Source organism: Narcine bancroftii, chromosome 7 (genome assembly GCF_036971445.1).
Source record: "Narcine bancroftii isolate sNarBan1 chromosome 7, sNarBan1.hap1, whole genome shotgun sequence".
Taxonomy (NCBI): domain Eukaryota; kingdom Metazoa; phylum Chordata; class Chondrichthyes; order Torpediniformes; family Narcinidae; genus Narcine; species Narcine bancroftii.
The window spans coordinates 40,046,534-40,068,853 of NC_091475.1; the positions used below are offsets into that span (position 1 = coordinate 40,046,534).

The 22,320-nt window shown below is 44.9% G+C and overlaps 2 protein-coding genes across 2 annotated transcripts in view; one reads left to right on the plus strand and one right to left on the minus strand.

The window, feature by feature from the left end:
* The window catches only part of gucy1b2 (guanylate cyclase 1, soluble, beta 2), a 39,403-nt gene extending 18,739 nt beyond the window's left edge, over positions 1-20,664 (minus strand). Inside the window, exons 1-5 of the mRNA XM_069892443.1 lie at positions 20,392-20,664; positions 19,761-19,834; positions 16,095-16,189; positions 12,051-12,211; positions 2,029-2,128 (exon numbers count right to left, since the gene is read on the minus strand). Of these exons, the coding sequence (XP_069748544.1) occupies positions 2,029-2,128; positions 12,051-12,211; positions 16,095-16,189; positions 19,761-19,834; positions 20,392-20,664 (703 nt within the window). The remainder of the gene's footprint in view (positions 1-2,028; positions 2,129-12,050; positions 12,212-16,094; positions 16,190-19,760; positions 19,835-20,391) is intronic.
* LOC138738796 (protein FAM124A-like) overlaps positions 1-22,320 on the plus strand; it is a 109,250-nt gene that overhangs the window by 13,184 nt on the left and 73,746 nt on the right. The window lies entirely within an intron of this gene.

Genomic DNA, 22,320 nt, shown 5'->3' on the forward strand with positions numbered 1-22,320 from the left:
TTGGGGTTGGGTTTTTCCTCCTTTGTCTTTTGTCAGTGAGGTGGGCTCTGCGGTCTTCTTCAAAGGAGGTTGCTGCCCGCCAAACTGTGAGGCGCCAAGATGCATGGTTTGAGGCGATATCAGCCCACTGGCAGTGCTCAATGTGGCAGGCACCAAGAGATTTCTTTAGGCAGTCCTTGTACCTCTTCTTTGGTGCACCTCTGTCACGGTGGCCAGTGGAGAGCTCGCCATATAACACGATCTTGGGAAGGCGATGGTCCTCCATTCTGGAGACGTGACCTACCCAGCGCAGTTGGATCTTCAGCAGTGTGGATTCGATGCGGTCGGCCTCTGCCATTTCAAGTACTTCGATGTTAGGGATGAAGTCGCTCCAATGAATGTTGAGGATGGAGCGGAGACAACGCTGGTGGAAGCGTTCTAGGAGCCGTAGGGGATGCCGGTAGAGGAGCCGAACAAGAGTGTGGGTATGACAATGGCTCTGTATACGCTAATCTTTGTGAGGTTTTTCAGTTGGTTGTTTTTCCAGACACTTTTGTGTAGTCTTCCAAAGGTGCTATTTGCCTTGCCGAGTCTGTTGTCTATCTCGTTGTTGATCCTTGCATCCGATGAAATGGTGCAGCCGAGATAGGTAAACTGGTTGACAGTTTTGAGTTTTGTGTGCCCGATGGAGATGTTGGGGGGCTGATAGTCATGGTGGGGAGCTGGCTGATGGTTAAAGTAAAAATATCAGGAAATAAACCTTGTTTAAACAAAGCGCATCTTCAAAAAACTAAAAGGAGTGGAGGACTGTCATTTCAAATTTCAGATTCTGCTATTGGGTGCTCAATATACACAATTTGCTTCTTTTATTAAAATTTGGGTGAAAATGGACCCGGGTGTAATTACCGGGGCATAGGTGCTCCAAGCACCTTTTAAATTGCAGGGGGAAATTGACCTATTCAGATCTCCAACCCCACAATTTAAGGGGATCCCAATCCCACAAGGATGCATCACACACTCACCAGAAGTACTGCTGGATGTTCAGAAGCTGGCTGCCCGGTGACACATGCACGCAAGTGTTGACGACACCGGAATAAGTTGGTCGGCTATTTTAGTTTTCAAATTGGCCATAGAAGAGACCTAGGTAAGTTTAACTGGGTTCCCTGACTACCTCTGAAGTGGGTTGGGGACCCAGTTGAGTTCTGATGAGGTTGACCCAGTTGGACCCTTTCAAACTGCCATGTAACTGGCAAATTGCCCAGTTAACCCCATTTTACACAGCAGTTTGAAAGGGCCTTTTGCTATATAAACTACACTGTTTGACCTGCTGAGTTTCTCCCACATTATGTTTTTCTGTAATCCTGCAATATTGCCTGCCTGCAATCCAGGAAACCACCTGATCTGCATTCCACTTTACAGTACAGTCTGCAATGTTGCCTGAATAATGTATACAGTCCTGTTTGCAATCTGGTGATAAGACATTTAGCTAGAGGTTCCTTTTACAGGTCTCCAAATAGTGGAGACCAATTTTTAACTCACTGGACACTGGTTGATTTCTTCCTTCTTCCATTAAGTACGCATTATTGCTACCTGGCTCACATTAGTGTATCCTGTGCAGTATTCCTCCATGTTGTTTTAATTTGACATAGGACTGAAGGACCTGTCTGAAGGCCCCATCTTATTATTGTTGTCACTTTATTTTTGAAGACTCAAGAACAGATGGAAAATACCCATACAAAGTGAGAAATTCTCACTATCCTTCTCCAAAGTTACAGGATGGGTTGCAGGCACAGCTGAGGAAAGTTCTTGACTCACAAGTACCTCAAATGAAGTGGGTAACATGAATCCATGAAAGTAAAACATTTGCATTGGGAGTTACCAGGTGCACTGAGATATTGAGCAACAGCACCAGATTAAATGCAATACAGGCTCGAGACAGTAAATGGCCTTGTGTTGTTCCAGCACAGGTATCAACAACTGGCCATGCCTCACCTGCACTTCACATAGCAAACTAGTTACAAAGGGGGGTCAACTGCCAGCTAATAGTACCTGGGACGATATGACAGAGTCCTTTCCTGTCAGAATAGTAATGAAGCTTCACCTCTCCATCTTCCCTCCTTTCCACTCGAAAAGACGGTGCTTTCATCTGCTGTCAATCAGATAAAATTGGACATTTTATTGATAGACAAACATATTTTGTAAGAGATAACAGGAGTCTGCAGATGCTGTATTCTGGAGCTAAACAAAATCTGCAGGAGGAACTTAGTGAGTTGAGCTAAGTTTAGAAACATTTTGCTGTTTGTTTTCTGCTCATGAACATTATTACTTATATTTTTTCACTGATTAGAGTATGGAAGTAGATTCAGAATTAACTGTCAAAGAAAATTGAAAATATATTCAAATTTTCAGTACAAAGAAGCAGAAAAATAATTGAATATGATTTTCGAACAAGAGAATCTGTACATGATGGCTGAAATGGCCTCTCTCTATTGAAAGTTTATGATACTACCTCTGCTGCGTTGGGACAAATTACAGGCATGGGTACTTGAGGTAGTCAGAGAATGCAGTTACAAGTTTCATTAATTGCACCTGGTGAAATGCTCCAACGAATTCTGCCCTGCATGAAGTGCTGGAGAGACATTCACCTCACGATCCATCTTTAATTTTGAAAATTTTATCACTTGTATCAATGACAAACAATTATTCAATTAAATATGAATAATACATTGTAATACTATTCAATACAAAAATGATACAATTTTTTTTAAATTTTTTCTCCCCCAACCCCTTCCCCAAAAAGAAAAAACACCTAAACTATATATTAATCACTATTCATATTTTCCTAACGTAATTTTGTATCTTTTAATTATTGATTGAGAGGAGTGATTGACATGGATGGACTTTGGTCAACGAATTCCATATATGGTTCCCAAGTCATAAAAGTTCCCAACCTGATTCCTCAATCACATACAATTTTGTATTTCGGTGTTCCGTCTATCCATCATTATACAATTCTGTTTTCCACATTACTGCCACACATTTTTATGCTACACAAAAATCATACTTCATATTTATCTAACTTCAATTTTAATCTGCTTCATATCTATTACCAAGTTAAAATATTCTCAGGTCTTTTTGTATATTTAACTTCATAATTTGTCCTAATAATATGCTCATATCTATCCAACATGTTCCCACTTTAACACAGGACCAAAATGAATGTAGAAAGGTCCCTACTTCCTTGTTACATCTAAAACATTTATCAGAATGATTTGAGTCAAGTCCATTTAATTTATATGGACTTAATTATATAGTATAGTTGATGTAAAAAATTATACTGTACCATTTAATATTTAACATTAATTGTTACACTCTCTTGGCACAACCTTGACCAAAGTTCCTCTTGAATTTACACATTTAAATCTTTTTCCCATCTGTTGGATTTCAGCCCACACTCTGCTGGACATCATGACATCCAGTCACCCTTTTTATATACACACCCACACCCACATAAAAACATATATATATATATAAACATATACACACACACACATATATATATTAATACACATACATATATATATACACACACACACACATATACGTGTGTGTGTGTGTGTGTGTGTGTGTGTGTGTGTGTGTGTGTGTGTGTGTGTGTGTGTGTGTGTGTGTGTGTGTGTGTGTGTGTGTGTGTGTGTGTCTGAAAGTCAGCCTGAAGAAGACAGTTCCTCCATCAGCCAGCTCCCCACCATGACTACCAGCCCCCCCACATCTCCATCAGGCACACAGAACTCAAAACGGTCAACCAGTTTACCTATCTTGGCTGCACCATTCATCGGATGCAAGGATCGACAACAAGATAAACAACAGACTCGCCAAGGCAAATAGCACCTTTGGAAGACTACACAAAAGAGTCTGGAAAAACAACCATATATATATATACACACATATCACTTTCACTTTGGCTTGGCTTCGCGGACGAAGATTTATGGAGGGGTAGTGTCCACGTCAGCTGCAGGCTCGTTTGTGGCTGACAAGTCCGATGCGGGACAGGCAGACACGGTTGCAAGGGAAAATTGGTTGGTTGGGGTTGGGTGTTGAGTTTTTCCTCCTTTGTCTTTTGTCAGTGAGGTGGGCTCTGCGGTCTTCTTCAAAGGAGGTTGCTGCCCGCCGAACTGTGAGGCGCCAAGATGCACGGTTTGAGGCGATATCAGCCCACTGGCGGTGGTCAATATGGCAGGCACCAAGAGATTTCTTTAGGCAGTCCTTGTACCTCTTCTTAGGTGCACCTCTGTCACGGCGGCCAGTGGAGAGCTCACCATATAACACTATCTTGGGAAGGTGATGGTCCTCCATTCTGGAGACGTGACCTACCCAGCACAGTTGGATCTTCAGCAGTGTGGATTCGATGGTGAGTACTTCGATGTTAGGGATGAAGTCGCTCCAATGAATGTTGAGGATGGAGCGGAGACAACGCTGGTGGAAGCGTTCTAGGAGCCGTAGGTGATGCCGGTAGAGGACCCATGATTTGGAGCCAAACAGGAGTGTGGGTATGACAACGGCTTTGAATACGCTAATCTTTGTGAGGTTTTTCAGTTGGTTGTTTTTCCAGACTCTTGTGTAGTCTTCCAAAGGCGCTATTTGCCTTGGCGAGTCTGTTGTCTATCTCGTTGTCGATCCTTGCATCTGATGAAATGGTGCAGCCAAGATAGGTAAACTGGTTGACCGTTTTGAGTTCTGTGTGCCTGATGGAGATGTGGGGGGGCTGGTAGTCATGATGGGGAGCTGACTGATGGAGGACCTCAGTTTTCTTCAGGCCGACTTCCAGGCCAAACATTTTGGCAGTTTCCGCAAAACAGGACATCAAGCGCTGAAGAGCTGGCTCTGAATGGGCAACTAAAGCGGCATCGTCTGCAAAGAGTAGTTCATGGACAAGTTGCTCTTGTGTCTTGGTGTGAGCTTGCATGCACCTCAGATTGAAGAGACTGCCATCCATGCGGTACCGGATGTAAACAGCATCTTCATTGTTGAGGTCTTTCATGGCTTGTTTCAGCATCATGTTGAAGAAGAATGAAAAGAGGGTTGGTGCGAGAACGCAGCCTTGCTTCACGCCATTGTTAATGGAGAAGGGTTCAGAGAGCTCATTGCTGTATCTGACCCGACCTTGTTGGTTTTCGTGCAGTTGGATAATCATGTTGAGGAACTTTGGGGGACATCCGATGCGCTCTAGTATTTGCCAAAGCCCTTTCCTGCTCACGGTGTCGAAGGCTTTGGTGAGGTCAACAAAGGTGATGTAGAATCCTGTTTTGTTCTCTGTACTTTTCTTGGAGCTATCTGAGGGCAAAGACCATGTCAGTAGTTCATCTCTTTGCGCGAAAGCCGCACTGTGATTCTGGGAGAACATTCCCGGCGACACTAGGTATTATTCTATTTAGGAGAATCCTAGCGAAGATTTTGCCTGCAATGGAGAGCAGCATGATTCCCCTGTAGTTTGAGCAGTCTGATTTCTCGCCTTTGTTTTTGTACAGGGTGATGATGATGGCATCACGAAGGTCCTGAGGCAGCTTTCCTTGGTCCCAGCAGAGCTTGAAAAACTCATGCAGTTTGGCATGCAGAGTTTTGCCGCCAGCCTTCCAGACCTCTGGGGGGATTCCATCCATACCTGCTGCTTTGCCACTTTTCAGTTGTTCAATTGCCTTATATGTCTCTTCCCGGGTGAGGACCTCATCCAGCTCTAGCCTTAGGGGCTGTTGAGGGAGCTGGAGCAAGGCGGATTCTTGGACTGAGCAGTTGGCACTGAAAAGAGATTGGATGTGTTCTGACCATCGGTTGAGGATGGAGATCTTGTCGCTGAGGAGGACTATGCCGTCTGAGCTGCGCAGCGGGCTTTGGACTTGGGGTGAGGTGGAGGCCCTGGTCCGGGCAGAAAGAAGGAGGCAGCGGCCCCGGTCCGGGCAGAGGGTAGGCGGCGGCGGCCCTGATCTGGGCAAAAGCGAGGGGGAGGCGGTGGCCCCGGCCTCGGCAGAGCGAAGCATGCGGAGGTCCTGGCCCCGGTAGCATGGTCCGACCTAGGAGGGGAGGCAGGCCCCTCCAGCCTGGGTAAGAAACCTGCATAGGAGAAGGCCACTCCAATACACACACACACACACACACACACACACCCCGCCCCACCCCTTTGGCTTGGCTTCACGGACGAAGATTTATGGAGGGGGTAAAAGTCCACGTCAGCTGCAGGCTCGTTTGTGGCTGACAAGTCCGATGCGGGACAGGCAGACACGGTTGCAGCGGCTGCAGGGGAAAACTGGTTGGTTGGGGTTGGGTGTTTCTTCCTTTGCCTTTTGTCAGTGAGGTGGGCTCTGCGGTCTTCTTCAAAGGAGGTTGCTGCCCGCCAAACTGTGAGGCGCCAAGATGCATGGTTTGAGGCGATATCAGCCCACTGGCGGTGGTCAATGTGGCAGGCACCAAGAGATTTCTTTAGGCAGTCCTTGTACCTTTTCTTTGGTGCACCTCTGTCACGGTGGCCAGTGGAGAGCTCGCCATATAACACGATCTTGGGAAGGCGATGGTCCTCCATTCTGGAGACGTGACCCACCCAGCGCAGCTGGATCTTCAGCAGCATGGACTCGATGCTGTCGACCTCTGCCATCTCGAGTACTTCGACGTTAGGGATGAAAGCGCTCCAATGGATGTTGAGGATGAGCGGAGACAACGCTGGTGGAAGCGTTCTAGGAGCCATAGGTGATGCCGGTAGAGGACCCATGATTCGGAGCCGAACAGGAGTGTGGGTATGACAACGGCTCTGTATACGCTTATCTTTGTGAGGTTTTTCAGTTGGTTGTTTTTCCAGACTCTTTTGTGTAGTCTTCCAAAGGCGCTATTTGCCTTGGCGAGTCTGTTGTCTATCTCATTGTCGATCCTTGCATCTGATGAAATGGTGCAGCCGAGATAGGTAAACTGGTTGACCGTTTTGAGTTTTGTGTGCCCGATGGAGATGTGGGGGGGCTGGTAGTCATGGTGGGGAGCTGGCTGATGGAGGACCTCAGTTTTCTTCAGGCTGACTTCCAGGCCAAACACTTTGGCAGTTTCCGCAAAGCAGGACGTCAAGCGCTGAAGAGCTGGTTCTGAATGGGCAACTAAAGCGGCATCGTCTGCAAAGAGTAGTTCACGGACAAGTTTCTCTTGTGTCTTGGTGTGAGCTTGCAGGCACCTCAGATTGAAGAGACTGCCATCTGTGCGGTACCGGATGTAAACAGCGTCTTCATTGTTGGCGTCTTTCATGGCTTGGTTCAGCATCATGCTGAAGAAGATGTGCAACGACAATGGGCGCCTCCTGTTGGAGCTCTGCGCAGAACAGCGGCTTGTCATTACAAACACCCTTTTTCAGCAGAGGGATAGCCTTAAGACTACCTGGATGCATCCCCGATCCAAACACTGGCACCTCCTGGACTAGATCCTAGTGCGAGAAAGTGACAAACGAGATGTGCTCCACACCAGGGTCATGCCCAGCGCGGAATGCCACACTGACCACCGGCTGGTTCGCTGCAAGCTCAATCTTCACTTCAAGCCAAAGCCCAGGAACAGTAAAGCCCCCAGAAAGAGGTTCAATGTTGGAAACCTGCAGTCAGACGAAGCGAGAGGAAACTTCCAGGCAAACCTCAAAGCAAAGCTCGATGATGCAACCCGCCTCACGGACCCGTCCCCTGAAACCCTCTGGGATCAGTTGAAGACTACCATACTGCAATCCACTGAAGAGATACTGGGCTTCTCCTCCAGGAAAAACAAGGACTGGTTTGACGAAAACAGCCAGGAAATCCAGGAGCTGCTGGCAAAGAAGCGAGCTGCCCACCAGGCTCACCTTACAAAGCCATCCTGGCCAGAGAAGAAACAAGCCTTCCGTCGCGCATGCAGCCATCTTCAGCGCAAACTCCAGGAGATCCAAAATGAGTGGTGGACTAGCCTCGCCAAACGAACACAGCTCAGCGCGGACATTGGCGACTTCAGGGGTTTCTACGAGGCTGTAAAGGATGTGTACGGCCCCTCACCCCAAGTCCAAAGCCCGCTGCGCAGCTCAGACGGCAAAGTCCTCCTCAGCGACAAGATCTCCATCCTCAACCGATGGTCAGAACACTTCCAATCTCTTTTCAGTGCCAACCGCTCAGTCCAAGATTCCGCCCTGCTCCAGCTCCCTCAACAGCCCCTAAGGCTAGAGCTGGATGAGGTCCTCACCCAGGATGAGACGTACAAGGCAATCGAACAACTGAAAAGTGGCAAAGCAGCAGGTATGGATGGAATCCCCCCAGAGGTCTGGAAGGCTGGCGGCAAAACTCTGCATGCCAAACTGCATGAGTTTTTCAAGCTTTGATGGGACCAAGGAAAACTGCCTCAGGACCTTCGTGATGCCATCATCATCACCCTGTACAAAAACAAAGGCGAGAAATCAGACTGCTCAAACTACAGGGGAATCACGCTGCTCTCCATTGCAGGCAAAATCTTCGCTAGGATTCTACTAAATAGAATAATACCTAGTGTCGCCGAGAATATTCTCCCAGAATCACAGTGCGGCTTTCGTGCAAACAGAGGAACTACTGACATGGTCTTTGCCCTCAGACAGCTCCAAGAAAAGTGCAGAGAACAAAACAAAGGACTCTACATCACCTTTTTTGACCTCACCAAAGCCTTCGACACCGTGAGCAGGAAAGGGCTTTGGCAAATACTAGAGCGCATCGGATGTCCCCCAAAGTTCCTCAACATGATTATCCAACTGCACGAAAACCAACAAGGTCGGGTCAGATACAGCAATGAGCTCTCTGAACCCTTCTCCATTAACAATGGCGTGAAGCAAGGCTGTGTTCTTACACCAACTCTCTTTTCACACACACATATACACACACACACATACACACACACATATATATCTAGATAGATCTATCTAGATATCTAGATATAGATATGAGCTAGATATATATATCTAGATATATACACACATACACACACACACAAAACCCATGTTAGTAGCCATGTTAGTCTAATAGAAGACTGCGTGTCTTCATTGTATGAGTGCATACACAACAGTGGCGACAAGGAACAAAACGAACCCTAGACATATTCCATGCACCACCATGAGAAGAAAAACAACAGACGGTAGAAAACAACTTCCTAACAACCCCAACAAATTTCTGCCAAAAGATCAAGGTGAAAGTGCGCCTAGATGGAGGAGGGAAAGTTTTGGGAATTCAACAAAGTAGAAGAAAGTTGGGATAACTATGTACAATGGTTTTACTATTACTGTGCAGCCCACAATATTGTGCAAGGTCCAGTAAACCACAAACGTGCCCTCTTCCTCAGTATAATGGACAGAAAAACATTTGACCTCCTTAAGACCTTGCTGTCCCCAGAGGATCCAGGGATGAAGACATTCAATGAATTATGCACAGCTCTAAGCAACCATTTAAGCCCAAAACCACTGGTTATGACAGAAAGGCAATGATTCTATGAAAGGAAACAAGGACCAGGAGAAACAGTAATGAATACCTGACGTCATTGTGCAAACTGGTGGAGCACTGTCAATTTAAGCAGTTTCTAAATCGGGGACTGCGAGACAAATTGATAAGCAAGGCAAAAATTATTAGCAATGAATGAAGATGTTACATTACAGATTGTGTACAGGGCTGCCTGCAACTCTGAAATGGCAGATAAAAATTTGGATGTGGGTCAACCAGACCTACTGGTCGGGAGGTCTTCCCGCCAACAATGCTTCCGTTGTGGGAAATACAACCACCGACCAGAAAACTGTTTCTTCAAAAATTCCGAATGCAACAATTGCAAAACAGAAGGACATATCAAAGCTAAATTTCCGCTTCTAAAGCACAGGTGGCCTGCAAATGAACAGGCAGCTAAAGTCAAAACAATTGCAGAGAGAGAGGCAACCTAGCAAAATTCATGATAACAGCCCAATGGCTGACCTTCAAGCTCCTAAAATTTCAGCTCCTGAGATATTACACATCCGAGGATAAATGGAGGAAACACAGCAATCTTTATACAGCTAAAAATAAACAGACACCCCCTGAAGATGGAGTTAGATATAGGGGCAGAGGTGTCCCTTATGTCATTACATGTAAATGAACACTTGCTACCACACCTCCCAATAAAAACTACTGAAATAACTCTAAGATCTGTTACAGGAGACAGAATTAGTGTTTGGAAAATGTAAACTTTCTCTCTCTCTCACTCGCCAAACAGCAATTAAAATTCTTCAAAGCTAGAACACTCCCATTTGCTATGAAAGGGAAAATTGAGGCTGCATTAAACAGACTAAAACATTAAGGCACATTAGAACCAATACAATTCAGCAATTGGGCAGCGCCCATTGTACCCATAGGAAAAGCAAACTTAAATTCTCATTTGCTGCGATTACAAAATCACCATCAATCCATCACTCAAAATATTTGAACACCCAATGTCCAAGGCATAAGAATTGGTCCAAACACTAAACAGAGGGCAAAAATTCACAAAACTAGATTTCTCACAAGCATATCAACAGATATAATTGGACAAAAAAATAACAAAAGAATATGTGACAATCAATACCCATCTGGGACTATTCACCTATACATGCTGCACATGCATTTATATGAAGTATAATTGTTGTAAAAAATTTATACTGTACCATTTGGTATCTAACATTAATTATATTTGTTACACTCTTGTCACAACCTTGACCAAAGTTCCTCTTGAATTTGTGTGTCTCTTCTTGGAGCATAGCCTCTCTAGCAGTAGCAGCCGCTACTTGAAGCAAAGCAAAATGTGCAGGGCAATGGAGAAGGGCAGGAGAAAAGACCTAAATTTTGTCATAATGAGATAGCACAGATATGTTAGGCTGAATGGCATACAAAGAATAAAATCACTGACACCCAAAATAGCAAACCCAAACAAGATCAGGACCTCTGCTTCTCTCTCTGTACATGCTGCCTCAATGAATTTTTCCCTTTTCATTCAGTCATCCTGAGAGTCAGTTGTACAACAAAGAAAATGCCCTTCAGTCCACCATGTCCATGCTAACCTTTTTACCCTTCCTATTTACCTGCATTAGGACCACATCCTTTTATACCTTGCCCATTTAATTGCCTGTCCAAGATTAGCAATTGCATCTGGCTCCACCACCTTCTCATGGCCCAGTGAGATTCAGAAGGGAAGTTAGATCAAGGCTCTTACTTAAGGATCCCAGGGCAATATAAGAAGATGAGAGGAGATAGTCTCTGAATTCAGACCAATATTAATGTCTCAACAAACATTGCTAATGAAGATGAGCTGCTCATGTATCTCATTGCTGCTTTTGGGAACTTTGCTGGATCCAAATTGGCTGTCACTTTCATAGCAGAACAACAGTGCCTACACTTTAAAATGTATTTCAGAACCTCTCCAGTTTGTAAAAAGCACAAGTGTTAATAAGTTCCCCATTTTTGTAGACTTTCAGTCTCAATTTATATACCCAGTCAGATAGCATTTGTAGAAAGATGCACAGTTGAACGATTTGTAATAAGATGGGCAGCATGGTTGGCATAGCAGTTAGTGCAACGCCTTTACAGTGCTAGCGATTAGGACCGTGCTGTCTGTAAGGAACTTGTACGTTCTCCCTGTGTCTGTGTGGGTGTTCCCCAGGGGCTCTGGGTTCCTCCCACCATTCAAAACATACTTGGGTGTAGGTTAATTGGATGTAAATTGTGCAGCATGGACACATGGCTGAAATGACTTGTTGCCATGCTGTTATGTCTAAATTTTTTTTAAATAAAACAGAGGTGTTATTTCTACCCAAAGATCAAGCATTGTCAGATGGAACTGAGAAAGGATCTCCAAACGGAAACATTAACCTTGACACACTCCAACAGATTCTGCTTTACCACTGAGTGTTTCTGGCATTTTCTGTTTTGTTTCCTATTTCTGCAGTTTTTTTTTTAAATTTTCACTTAATGGCAGTTTCAAGTTCAAGTAATACAACTAAAACAATTACAAGTATTACTCACCTCCGGTTTTATACAGTACAATGCTCACTCTGATTGAGAGGAGTGTATTACCTGATATGACAATGCAAGGTAACTGTGAAGGGCATCTAAATTTTCAATAAACTCCATCAGTGATCCTCCCAATGTGTGTAGCATTTGGTCATAGCCCGACATCTTGCAGAAAGTGAAGAAGTGTCTTCCAAAAAGTTTCAAAAGAGCCTCAGTAGATATATCTGTGTATAAGAATACACAATTCAGTTATCCATGAATTAAATTTATTGTCTTAGACACAAGTACAATGTAAAGAAATTACATTGAAAGTCTTACTGCAGCTTTCATCTACACAACACACACACAGCTCTTAAGAAGAGATAAAAATAAATAACAACCTAAAAGGAAGGGAAAAATAAACCAATACATAATAAATATTCATGGTTATAATGTAAAAGAATGTGCTGAGTCAGTTTGTGCAAACAGGTCTGTCATTGCCTTGAAGTTGTGTTATGGAGAGGGTAGAGGAAAGAAAACTGTTTATGAAATTTGAAGTGCTGAACCTTTGTGCCTGAATGAGTTGTGAGAAGAGAGCATGGCCAAGGTGATGGAATCTTTTATGATGTTGTCTGCTTTGAGGAAGCACCTCATGCAAGATGTCTTCAGCAGGCGGGAGGTTGGGCACAAGGAGGACTTTGCTGAGTCTGCTACTTTCTTCATCTCAGGTTTTGAGATACAGCATGGTAACAGCGGGGGTGCAGCGCTAATTTTTAGGTTCTGGAGCTCACCAAAAATGGTGACACAGGAGGTCTCACAAAAACTTGGCCTTGGTAGCTGCCAGGTTACATTTGGCGTTGTAGAATTGAGAGCGAACAGTTTTAACGAGAAGGAGGAAGTTGTGGAAGAAATAGGAATGTTCAGAATAGCACTCAGCAGGGCCAGGGTGGGGAGGGGGTGCCACCACTGCTCTGGGCAGAGGTGCCAGAGCTGCCCCATAAGGTGCCAGAGCGCAGCTCCAGTGAGCTCCAGCAGCACTGCACCCCTGGGTAACAGACCCTTCTGGCCCATGAGCCAACACCTAAATATACTCCTGCGACCAATTTACCAATGGAACGTGGGAGGAAAGGGGTGCACCTAGAAGAAACCCATGCAGTCACAGGGAGAACATACAACCCCCTTACAGACAGTGGTGAATTCGAACCTGGGTCGCTGGTGCTGTTACAGTGTTGTGCTAACTGCTATGACATCAATACTGAAAAATTCACTAAATAGCTCTAGTTTTAGAAAAATCATATTTTAACGCAGAAAATATAGTGGAAACCTACTTATGGTAGCATGGATTGACTGGTAGCTACATTTGCCTGTGACTTTTCAGTGCCCTGGAGTGGTTCAATTAGTGTGTGATAAGTGGAGTCTCATAATTTTAGCCAAGTACCACAAGTATATCAGAAGAGGATAAGATGAATGAGAGAACAAAACTGATCAAATACCCGACATTCCCATGGATACAAATTAACACATAATGGACACATTCAGCTTAGTATTCAACTTGGAAGTGCAAATAATGAAATCACAATGAGGAAATTAGAAGGTAATCCACATATCTGGAAATTTGGTGAAGTCCTTCAGAGTGGGTCAGAAGCCTTTGGGACAGAAATGTGTCCCTGTTCCATTGAAGTCTATGAAACTGGGATTTCAGAGGGTGCTGAGGGCAGGTGGGGCTCCCGAAGGCCCCAGGCACCAAAGGTTTCCTGATCATATTGTAGGTGTGGATCTGGAGCTTGGGCTGCCGATGGCTAGAACGGGAATTTGTGAAGCTCCAGAGCACTGGAGGTGCATCCACAGGTACTCAGTGCCTCTGAAGGAATTCTGTCTTCTCTTATTGTTAGGGGTGTCAGGCAATGCACATGGCGAATGCGTTTGCCTTATGACAGACAACAGTTAAAGTATACCATATCTTACATTTTTATGTATTATTATGAGACAATAAAGGGGATCTTGAGATGCGCAGTTTTTGTGAATGCATTGTCACATTACCTATTAGTTCAGGGAGATTTGGATAGAGGAGAGCAGTGATCCACACTGGAGAACTGGTCCTGGTGCACAGAACTCTCCAGCCCCTCTCAAGATACCCCTCCTTAACTAGTGAACTGCAGCAGAGTAGTAGCACAGAAATCAAACCTCTCCTCACCCAATGCAAGATTCGCCCACATTGCAGCTGATGTCACGATGGGATGAACAGGAACACCAGTGAATGTCTCCATCTTGAGTACTTGAGCCTAAAACACCTGAAGTGTAATCTGCTGGCCAAGGCTGAGGGAGATTCCCTGGCTTCCTGCATTTGGTTTCTATTGTGCAGGCCCAGAGCCAATGAGCCACTGGGATCTCAAAGCTTTGCATTAATGCAATTATATGTATAATGTAAATACATTTTATATAAAGTGTAGAGTAGTTAATAATATTTATATTAAATGCCATGTAATGCTGAAATCTTCCTTCTTCTTTCTTTGGCTTGGCTTCGCGGACGAAGATTTATGGAGGGGGTAAAAAGTCCACGTCAGCTGCAGGCTCATTTGTGGCTGACAAGTCCGATGCAGGACAGGCAGACACGATTGCAGCGGTTGCAGGGGAAAATTGGTTGGTTGGGGTTGGGTGTTGGGTTTTTCCTCCTTTGCCTTTTGTCAGTGAGGTGGGCTCTGCGGTCTTCTTCAAAGGAGGTTGCTGCCCGCCAAACTGTGAGGCGCCAAGATGCGCGGTTTGAGGCGTTAGCCCACTGGCGGTGGTCAATGTGGCAGGCACCAAGAGATTTCTTTAGGCAGTCCTTGTACCTTTTCTTTGGTGCACCTCTGTCACGGTGGCCAGTGGAGAGCTCGCCATATAACACAATCTTGGGAAGGCGATGGTCCTCCATTCTGGAGACGTGACCCATCCAGCGCAGCTGGATCTTCAGCAGCGTGGACTCGATGCTGTCGACCTCTGCCATCTCGAGTACTTCGACGTTAGGGGTGTAAGCGCTCCAATGGATGTTGAGGATGGAGCGGAGACAACGCTGGTGGAAGCGTTCTAGGAGCCGTAGGTGGTGCCGGTAGAGGACCCATGATTCGGAGCCGAACAGGAGTGTGGGTATGACAACGGCTCTGTATACGCTTATCTTTGTGAGGTTTTTCAGTTGGTTGTTTTTCCAGACTCTTTTGTGTAGTCTTCCAAAGGCGCTATTTGCCTTGGCGAGTCTGTTGTCTATCTCATTGTCGATCCTTGCATCTGATGAAATGGTGCAGCCGAGATAGGTAAACTGGTTGACCGTTTTGAGTTTTGTGTGCCCGATGGAGATGTGGGGGGGCTGGTAATCATGGTGGGGAGCTGGCTGATGGAGGACCTCAGTTTTCTTCAGGCTGACTTCCAGGCCAAACATTTTGGCAGTTTCCGCAAAGCAGGACGTCAAGCGCTGAAGAGCTGGCTCTGAATGGGCAACTAAAGCGGCATCACCTTTGTTGACCTCACCAAAGCCTTCGACACCGTGAGCAGGAAGGGGCTTTGGCAAGTACTGGAGCGCATCGGATGTCCCCCAAAGTTCCTCAACATGATTATCCAACTGCACGAAAACCAAGAAGGTCGGGTCAGATACAGCAATGAGCTCTCTGAACCCTTCTCCATTAACAATGGCGTGAAGCAAGGCTGTGTTCTCGCACCAACCCTCTTTTCAATCTTCTTCAGCATGATGCTGAACCAAGCCATGAAAGACCCCAACAATGAAGACGCTGTTTACATCCGGTACCGCACGGATGGCAGTCTCTTCAATCTGAGGCGCCTGCAAGCTCACACCAAGACACAAGAGAAACTTGTCCGTGAACTAATGCTAAAATAGGTGCACAGCAAATACACAATATTGCATAGCATAAATATTCCAGCATTTAGTTTAAAGTTGAAAGCACTGATTTAAAACAGAATAAACCAAGAGAATAGGAAGCCTCTTGCAAGTCTTACCCCAAAAGTGAACAAGAGAAAGCCAATAGTGGACCTGAATCATAACTCCATTTCTGGAGTCTTTGATCCATTTCTCTTGCGTGTGTGCATATCCTTTTACATGGACGTTCTATTTTAAATGACTTGGTGAATCCTACTTACTGAACATGTCAGATGCTGCCTGCACAAGGCTCAGCGTGATCGCATCATCGTAAACCTGGTAAGTCATGAAGGTGTCTTCAACTTCAGCCCGTGATCTGAGAAGAAAAATGTGTAGAAGAACTGGGGGGGGGGGTGGTAATCAGAAAAAGACAAAGAAAATTTTAAAAGATGGAAATCGTAAATAAAACAGCAAGTGGTTGAAGTCTACGGAAGCTTGTGGCTGACAAGAGTACCAAGTTCCATTGACTGCGTATTCAAAATGGCCCTGCAAAAATCAGTTAAAGAGCAGCCTCATCTCACCTTGGTTACTCAGATCACATATCCATCCTATGAACTCCAACATACAGAGGGAAGTGGGGGGGCGGGGACACTGCAGCACCTCAGGACTGCTTTGAAATCACAAACTGGAGCAGTTTCATGGAGGTGGCCACCTACAACAGCCATGTAAATTTTGAGGAGTACATAAGCATTGAGGATGTCATGGAGATCAAATGCTACACAACGAAGGCTAACCAGAAACCATGGTTGGATGCAGAATTTCATGCACTTCTCAGAGCTTGTGATGCTGCCTTCAGGACATGAGACAAGATGGCACTAAGATTAGCCAGGGCTGAACTTCCCTGTGCAATCCAGAAGGCAAACCATGGGTATGCGCAAAAGATCCATAGTCAGCTGTGCCACACCAGCGATTCGAGGAACATGTGGCAAGGTATCAAAACAATAACTAATCACAAGAGAATCTTGCAAGTCAATGACATCAACATCTCCCTTCCAGACAGACTGAACATCTTCTCTGCACAGTGTGATGAGAAGAACAGGCTAAAGCCAAAGATGAATGGGCCCTTTACATAACTGCAGCTAAGGAGAGGAGAACCCCATCCAAAGTGAACCTACACAAGGCAGTGAGACCAGACATTCAGAGGGGTACTGAAGGAATGGACAGAACTGACAGAGGTCCTTCCAGAGATCTTCAACACATCACTGAAGCAGTCCGTCATCCCCACAGTGTCAAGGCAGCCACCATTATCCCAATATCAAAGAGAGTGACAGTAACAGGTTTCAAAGATTACCACCCAGTGGCACTGACCTTCACCATTATGAAGTGTTTTGAGTGTCTGGTGATGGAACACATCAATGCACATCTCCTAAAGACTCTGGATCCATTTCAATTGGCTTACACATGGAACTGTTTCACTGATGATGCAAAATCCTTATCCCAGCTCTCAATCCTGTCCTACCTGGAGAACAATGGCTGCTGTTCTTTGATTTCTGCTCAGTGTTTAATACTATCATTACACAGAGACTGGTGGAGAAGATGTCCTTGCTGGGATTCAACACCCTCTCTATAATTGGATTCTGCACTTCCTAAGGGAAAGATCACAGTCTGTTTGGGTGGGCAGCAGAACATCAAACACCATTGTGTGCTTAGCCCTTTCTTATTCATACAACTGACCCATGACTCCATCACCAGATCCAGCTTCAGAGTCATCAAGTTCGCAGAGTACATGATAGTAGTTAAATCTCATCAGCAACAGCGATATGCTGCACTACAGAAAGGAGTGAAAAATCTCATGAAATGGTCACAAGATGTAGGAGCAGAAGTAGACCCATCGAATCTGCTCCACCATTCTATCATGAGCTGAACCTTCCTCCCAATCAGCCCCACTCTCAGGCCTTCTCCCTATAATCCTTGATGCCCTGACTAATCAAATACCTGTCAAATCCAATGACATCGCTTCCACAGCCCCCTGTGGCAACAAGATCCACAGACTCACAACCCTCTGGCTAAATAAATTTTTCTGCGACTGTTTTAAACTGGTGGCCTTTTATCCTGAACATGTAAGGGATTGCTTAAGGTGGTATGTGAGTGTCAAGAAAAAGCTTGAAAACCACTGTTTTAATTGTACCTAATTGACTCGTTATGTACACGGTTTCATAACTCCAAAGGAAATGGATCAATGACCAATTTTCTCAAGCAAAATATTCCAGTAACAATTGGGTCTAGAGCAGTGGTTCTCAACCTTCCTTTCCCACTCATATATCATTTTAAGTAATCTCTTACTAATCACAGACCACTTATAGCATTGGGCTTGCTTCAGGTGGTATGTGAGTGGAAAGAAAAAGTTGAAAACCACTGGTCTAGAGCAAACTGGTGCAGCTGACCAGGGCCGATCCTGTGGAAAGTTTTTTTTAAAATTCTATTTACAAATTTTCAAGTCAAACAGTGCAAAGGGCAAAATAAGTTTCTGAAAAAAAGTGATATACACCCATTAATAGCTATTGCATGTCTAACTATAATTAATCATATCTCCCCTGAGAAAATTGAGAAAAACAGAAAATAGAGAGCAAGAAAACAAGAAAGAGAAAAAAATAGGTTGTCAGGAATGTATCATCCACCTTATATATCAAGCTTTTCTAGATCCGGGGAGGGGTACAGACAGGGCGCTCTGAAGCAAGGGGGGTGGTGGAACAAAATGATTGCAGCTATTTGCCATAAATACAGCTGCCAAATTTTTTATTTAAAAACATCATATTTGATCCTCAAACTGTAAGTGATTTTCTCAGGGGAACACAACTTTGCATTTTTGCATTCCATCGTGACATTCCTAGATGGGAATCAGACTTTCAGGTAACCTCTATACATTTCTTGGCCACAGCCAGTGCTGTGGAAAGTTGACAGGATGTGACAGGTAGCCTTGTGCCCCAGTCTCCTCAGGAGGCGCAGTTGCTGTTGCATTTTCATGTTCAGTGAGGAGGTGTTGTGTGTCCAGGATAGGTCATTTCTTAAGTGGCACTCTCTACTCTCTCCAAGCTATCAATGTGTGGTGGAGAGTGGTCATCTGGGTTCTCCTTGAAGTCCACAATGATCTCCTTTGTCTCGTCCAGTTTGAAACTCAGGTTGTTATTCTCACACCATTTATTATTTAGATGGGAGAAAATTCAAAGGTGCAAAGAGACTTGGGAGTCCTCATGCAGGATACCCAAAAGGTTGACCTCCAGATTGAGTTGGTGATATAGAAGGCGAATGAAATGTTGGCATTCATTTCTAGAGATCAGGGATGTAATGTTGAGACTCTATAAGGCACTAGTGAAACCTCACTTGGAGAATTGTGTAAGTTTTAAGTGCCTTATTTTAGGAAAGGCGTGTTGGTGTTGGAGAGGATTATGGTGGAAGGATTACTTAAAATGGTGTACGAGTGGAAAGAAAATATTTGAAAACCACTACTCTAAAGCATTTGATGGGTCGTCAATCCACGGTACTTTAAGAGGGACAGAGAGGATCACTGGGCTCTTCCTCCCATCCCACCCCAGTTCCACCGGCCATTTACCTGGATCGTTGTCTAAAGAGAACTCGTACATTCAGTGCGGACCTTCAACACCCCACACATTTTTTTGTTACCGAAGAATAACAAGAGGAGTATCTACTAGGCTGAGAAACAGCCTTTTCCACCACTGAACGACTGATGAACCGCTCATACCTCCGTGACTCAACTATTTATTTAATAATGTTTGTCCAACACAATATTTGTATGCAAATAATATGTATATGTATAGTTTGACTGTATATGTATTTGCACCGAGGACCGGAGAGCGGCGGGTTGTACTCGTACAATTGGATGATAAATAAACTTGAACTCAAAAGCCTTGGATGGAATTATTACGCACCTCAAAGCTTCCCATTTCTCTTCCCCAAAGTTCTCCACTACCAGAGATTTCAGGCAGGTGTTGATGAATCCATACTGGAAAATAATGAAGACATGCTGGAGTGTCAGTCCCAAGCCGAGTTCACTGGCTGCCTTCATTCTGTGGATTTATCTAGTACAATCCAGCTGTTCTGTGACTGTACCCTCTCCACACCTCTTACAGCGGTGGTTTTGTGTGGGTGATCTGTTCATGCTGTCTCCTTAAAAGATTCTCCCCCCCCCCCCCCCAAAACTCGGTGTATGGGATACCTTCCTCCGGCAGCTACTAAGGCAGTATATACGGGACAGTTTAGAAGACGCTGTTGTCAAGGTGTGCTTGCACTGGGTAGGGTGCCGTAGATCGGACAAGGCGGGTTGTTGAAAAAAGACGTGCATTGTGGAAATTAGGAGGGCTCGAGGTCAATGGGAAGGCTCGATCTCCCATTAGAAAGAGATCAGAAACAGCACATATTTAAAGCAGAATTGGAGGAGGATTGCGGGTGCTGAGGGATCCAGAATATTGGGCAAATCTCACCAGTTAACCCTCCCTGGTTCTCCACAGAAATAGCCCCATAATCAGATGTTCAACCGTGAGTTGTGCAAGTCCCCGCTACCAGTGCGCTTTCTTCACTCTGGGTTCCGCCTTTACATGGGTTGAAGAAGATCTGAACACCCACTCGGAACCAGCTTTCGACGTTAAGCCCCGGACTGCACTTCCCCGCCCCCTTCCCCCCCGGGTCTCCAGCTCCCAGTATAATAACAGTTACGAAGGGCGAGTGGGCCAAGCAAGAAGCGGGGGTGGGGGAAAGAAAGAAGAGTTCGTTAGCGGAGTAATGGAAGTTAGGACCAGTGACTTCTGGAGCTGAGAATCTGCTCACACTTACCATGTCTCTGAGTCCCCGCCGCTCTGTTGTCTTCACCTGGGGTAAGTGCAGCAGGCTAGGCGGGTGATGGCTATCCCCTGCCTTTATCTACTCTTTCCCCTCCCCTCCCCCTTGTCCTTCAACAATCCCACTGGGGTGTCTCTTCTCTCCTGGCCAATTGGCGACAGTAATGTTCAATGACCTGGGAGAGAGCGGTGTCGATATGTTTTCCCCAGTGGATCGCCCGACTGATTCTGACACGGATCCTGGTGAAAGACTGTTCCGGAGTAAAAAATCCAGAACCGCTCTGCTCATAGAGAATAGCCGTCAGTGCCAAATCCGTCAACGACCAACTAAAGCTGGCTAATGGACCGTCACTCAATTATTAAACATTAAAAGCGAAATTATAATGAAAACATAATTAAATAATATCATTCACACAATTAAATTAATTATATAATTAAAGCTACTTTCTAATTGAAGCAGTTCTAATTAAAATATAGTCATAAAGTTATACCACAATAAGTCATACCGCTGTAAAGTAATAGAACCAATATTCGGGTGAGGTAGGTAAGAATTAGGAGCAGGAGTAAACCATCCGCCCCATTGAGCCTGATCCGCCATTCAATAAGACCAGAGCTGATCTAATTATTGGCTCAACTCCACCTACCCACCTTTCCCCATATCCCTGAATTCCTTTATTTTAATGTAAAAAATCTATGTTTAATGAAGTAGCCTCAACTGCTTCCCTGGGTAGAGAATTCCTGAACCTGGTTGTGCGAATCTTCGGGCTCCTATACCTCTTTCCTGATGGTAGCAGTGAGAATAGAGTGTGCTGGATGGTGTAGATCCTTGATGCTTGGTGCTGCTCTCCAAGGGCAGTGTTCCCTATAGATGTTCTTGATAGTGGGGAGGGTTTTGCCTATAATATCCTGGGCTGTGTCCACTACCTTTTCGAGAGCTTTAGGCTCAGATGTATTAGTGTCCCCATAGCAAACTGTGATACTGCCAGTCAGCATACATCTGTTAAATTTGCCAGGGTTTCTAAGGTCACACAAAAGCTCTGCAAAATCCTGAGAGGAAGTAGAGAAGCTGATGTGCTTTCTTCATGATGCCAATTAGTGTGTTGGTCCAGGAAAGATCCTCAAGATAGTGATTACCAAGAACTTAAATTTGCTCACCCTCTCCACCTCTGATCCCCCAATGATCACTGGATTGTATACGTCTGGTTTCCCTTCCTGAAGTCAACAATCAGCTCCTTGGTTTTGGTGACATTGAGTGTGAGGTTGTTGTTCGTGCACCATTCAGCCAAGTTTTTAATCTCCCTCCCATATGTTGACTCATTGCCATATTTAAATACAGCCCACTACCATGGTATTGTCAGCAAATTTGTAGATGGTGTTATTATCGTACCAATCTACACAGACGTGGGTGTAAGGTGAGTAGAGCAGGGGACTAAAAACGCAGCCCTGATACTGATGGAGAATGTGGAGATGTTCTTACCAATCCTCACTGATTGTGATCTGAATGTGAGGAAATCTGGTGTGGAGCTGGGAGAGCGAAAGGACAGTTGCTGGGAAAACTGTAAGCAGTGAAGTGTTTTTGAATTTTTATTTTAAATTATAAAGGCTACGGTTGGGTAGGGACTGCTATGCAAGCTCATGACGTTAGTCAGTTGGG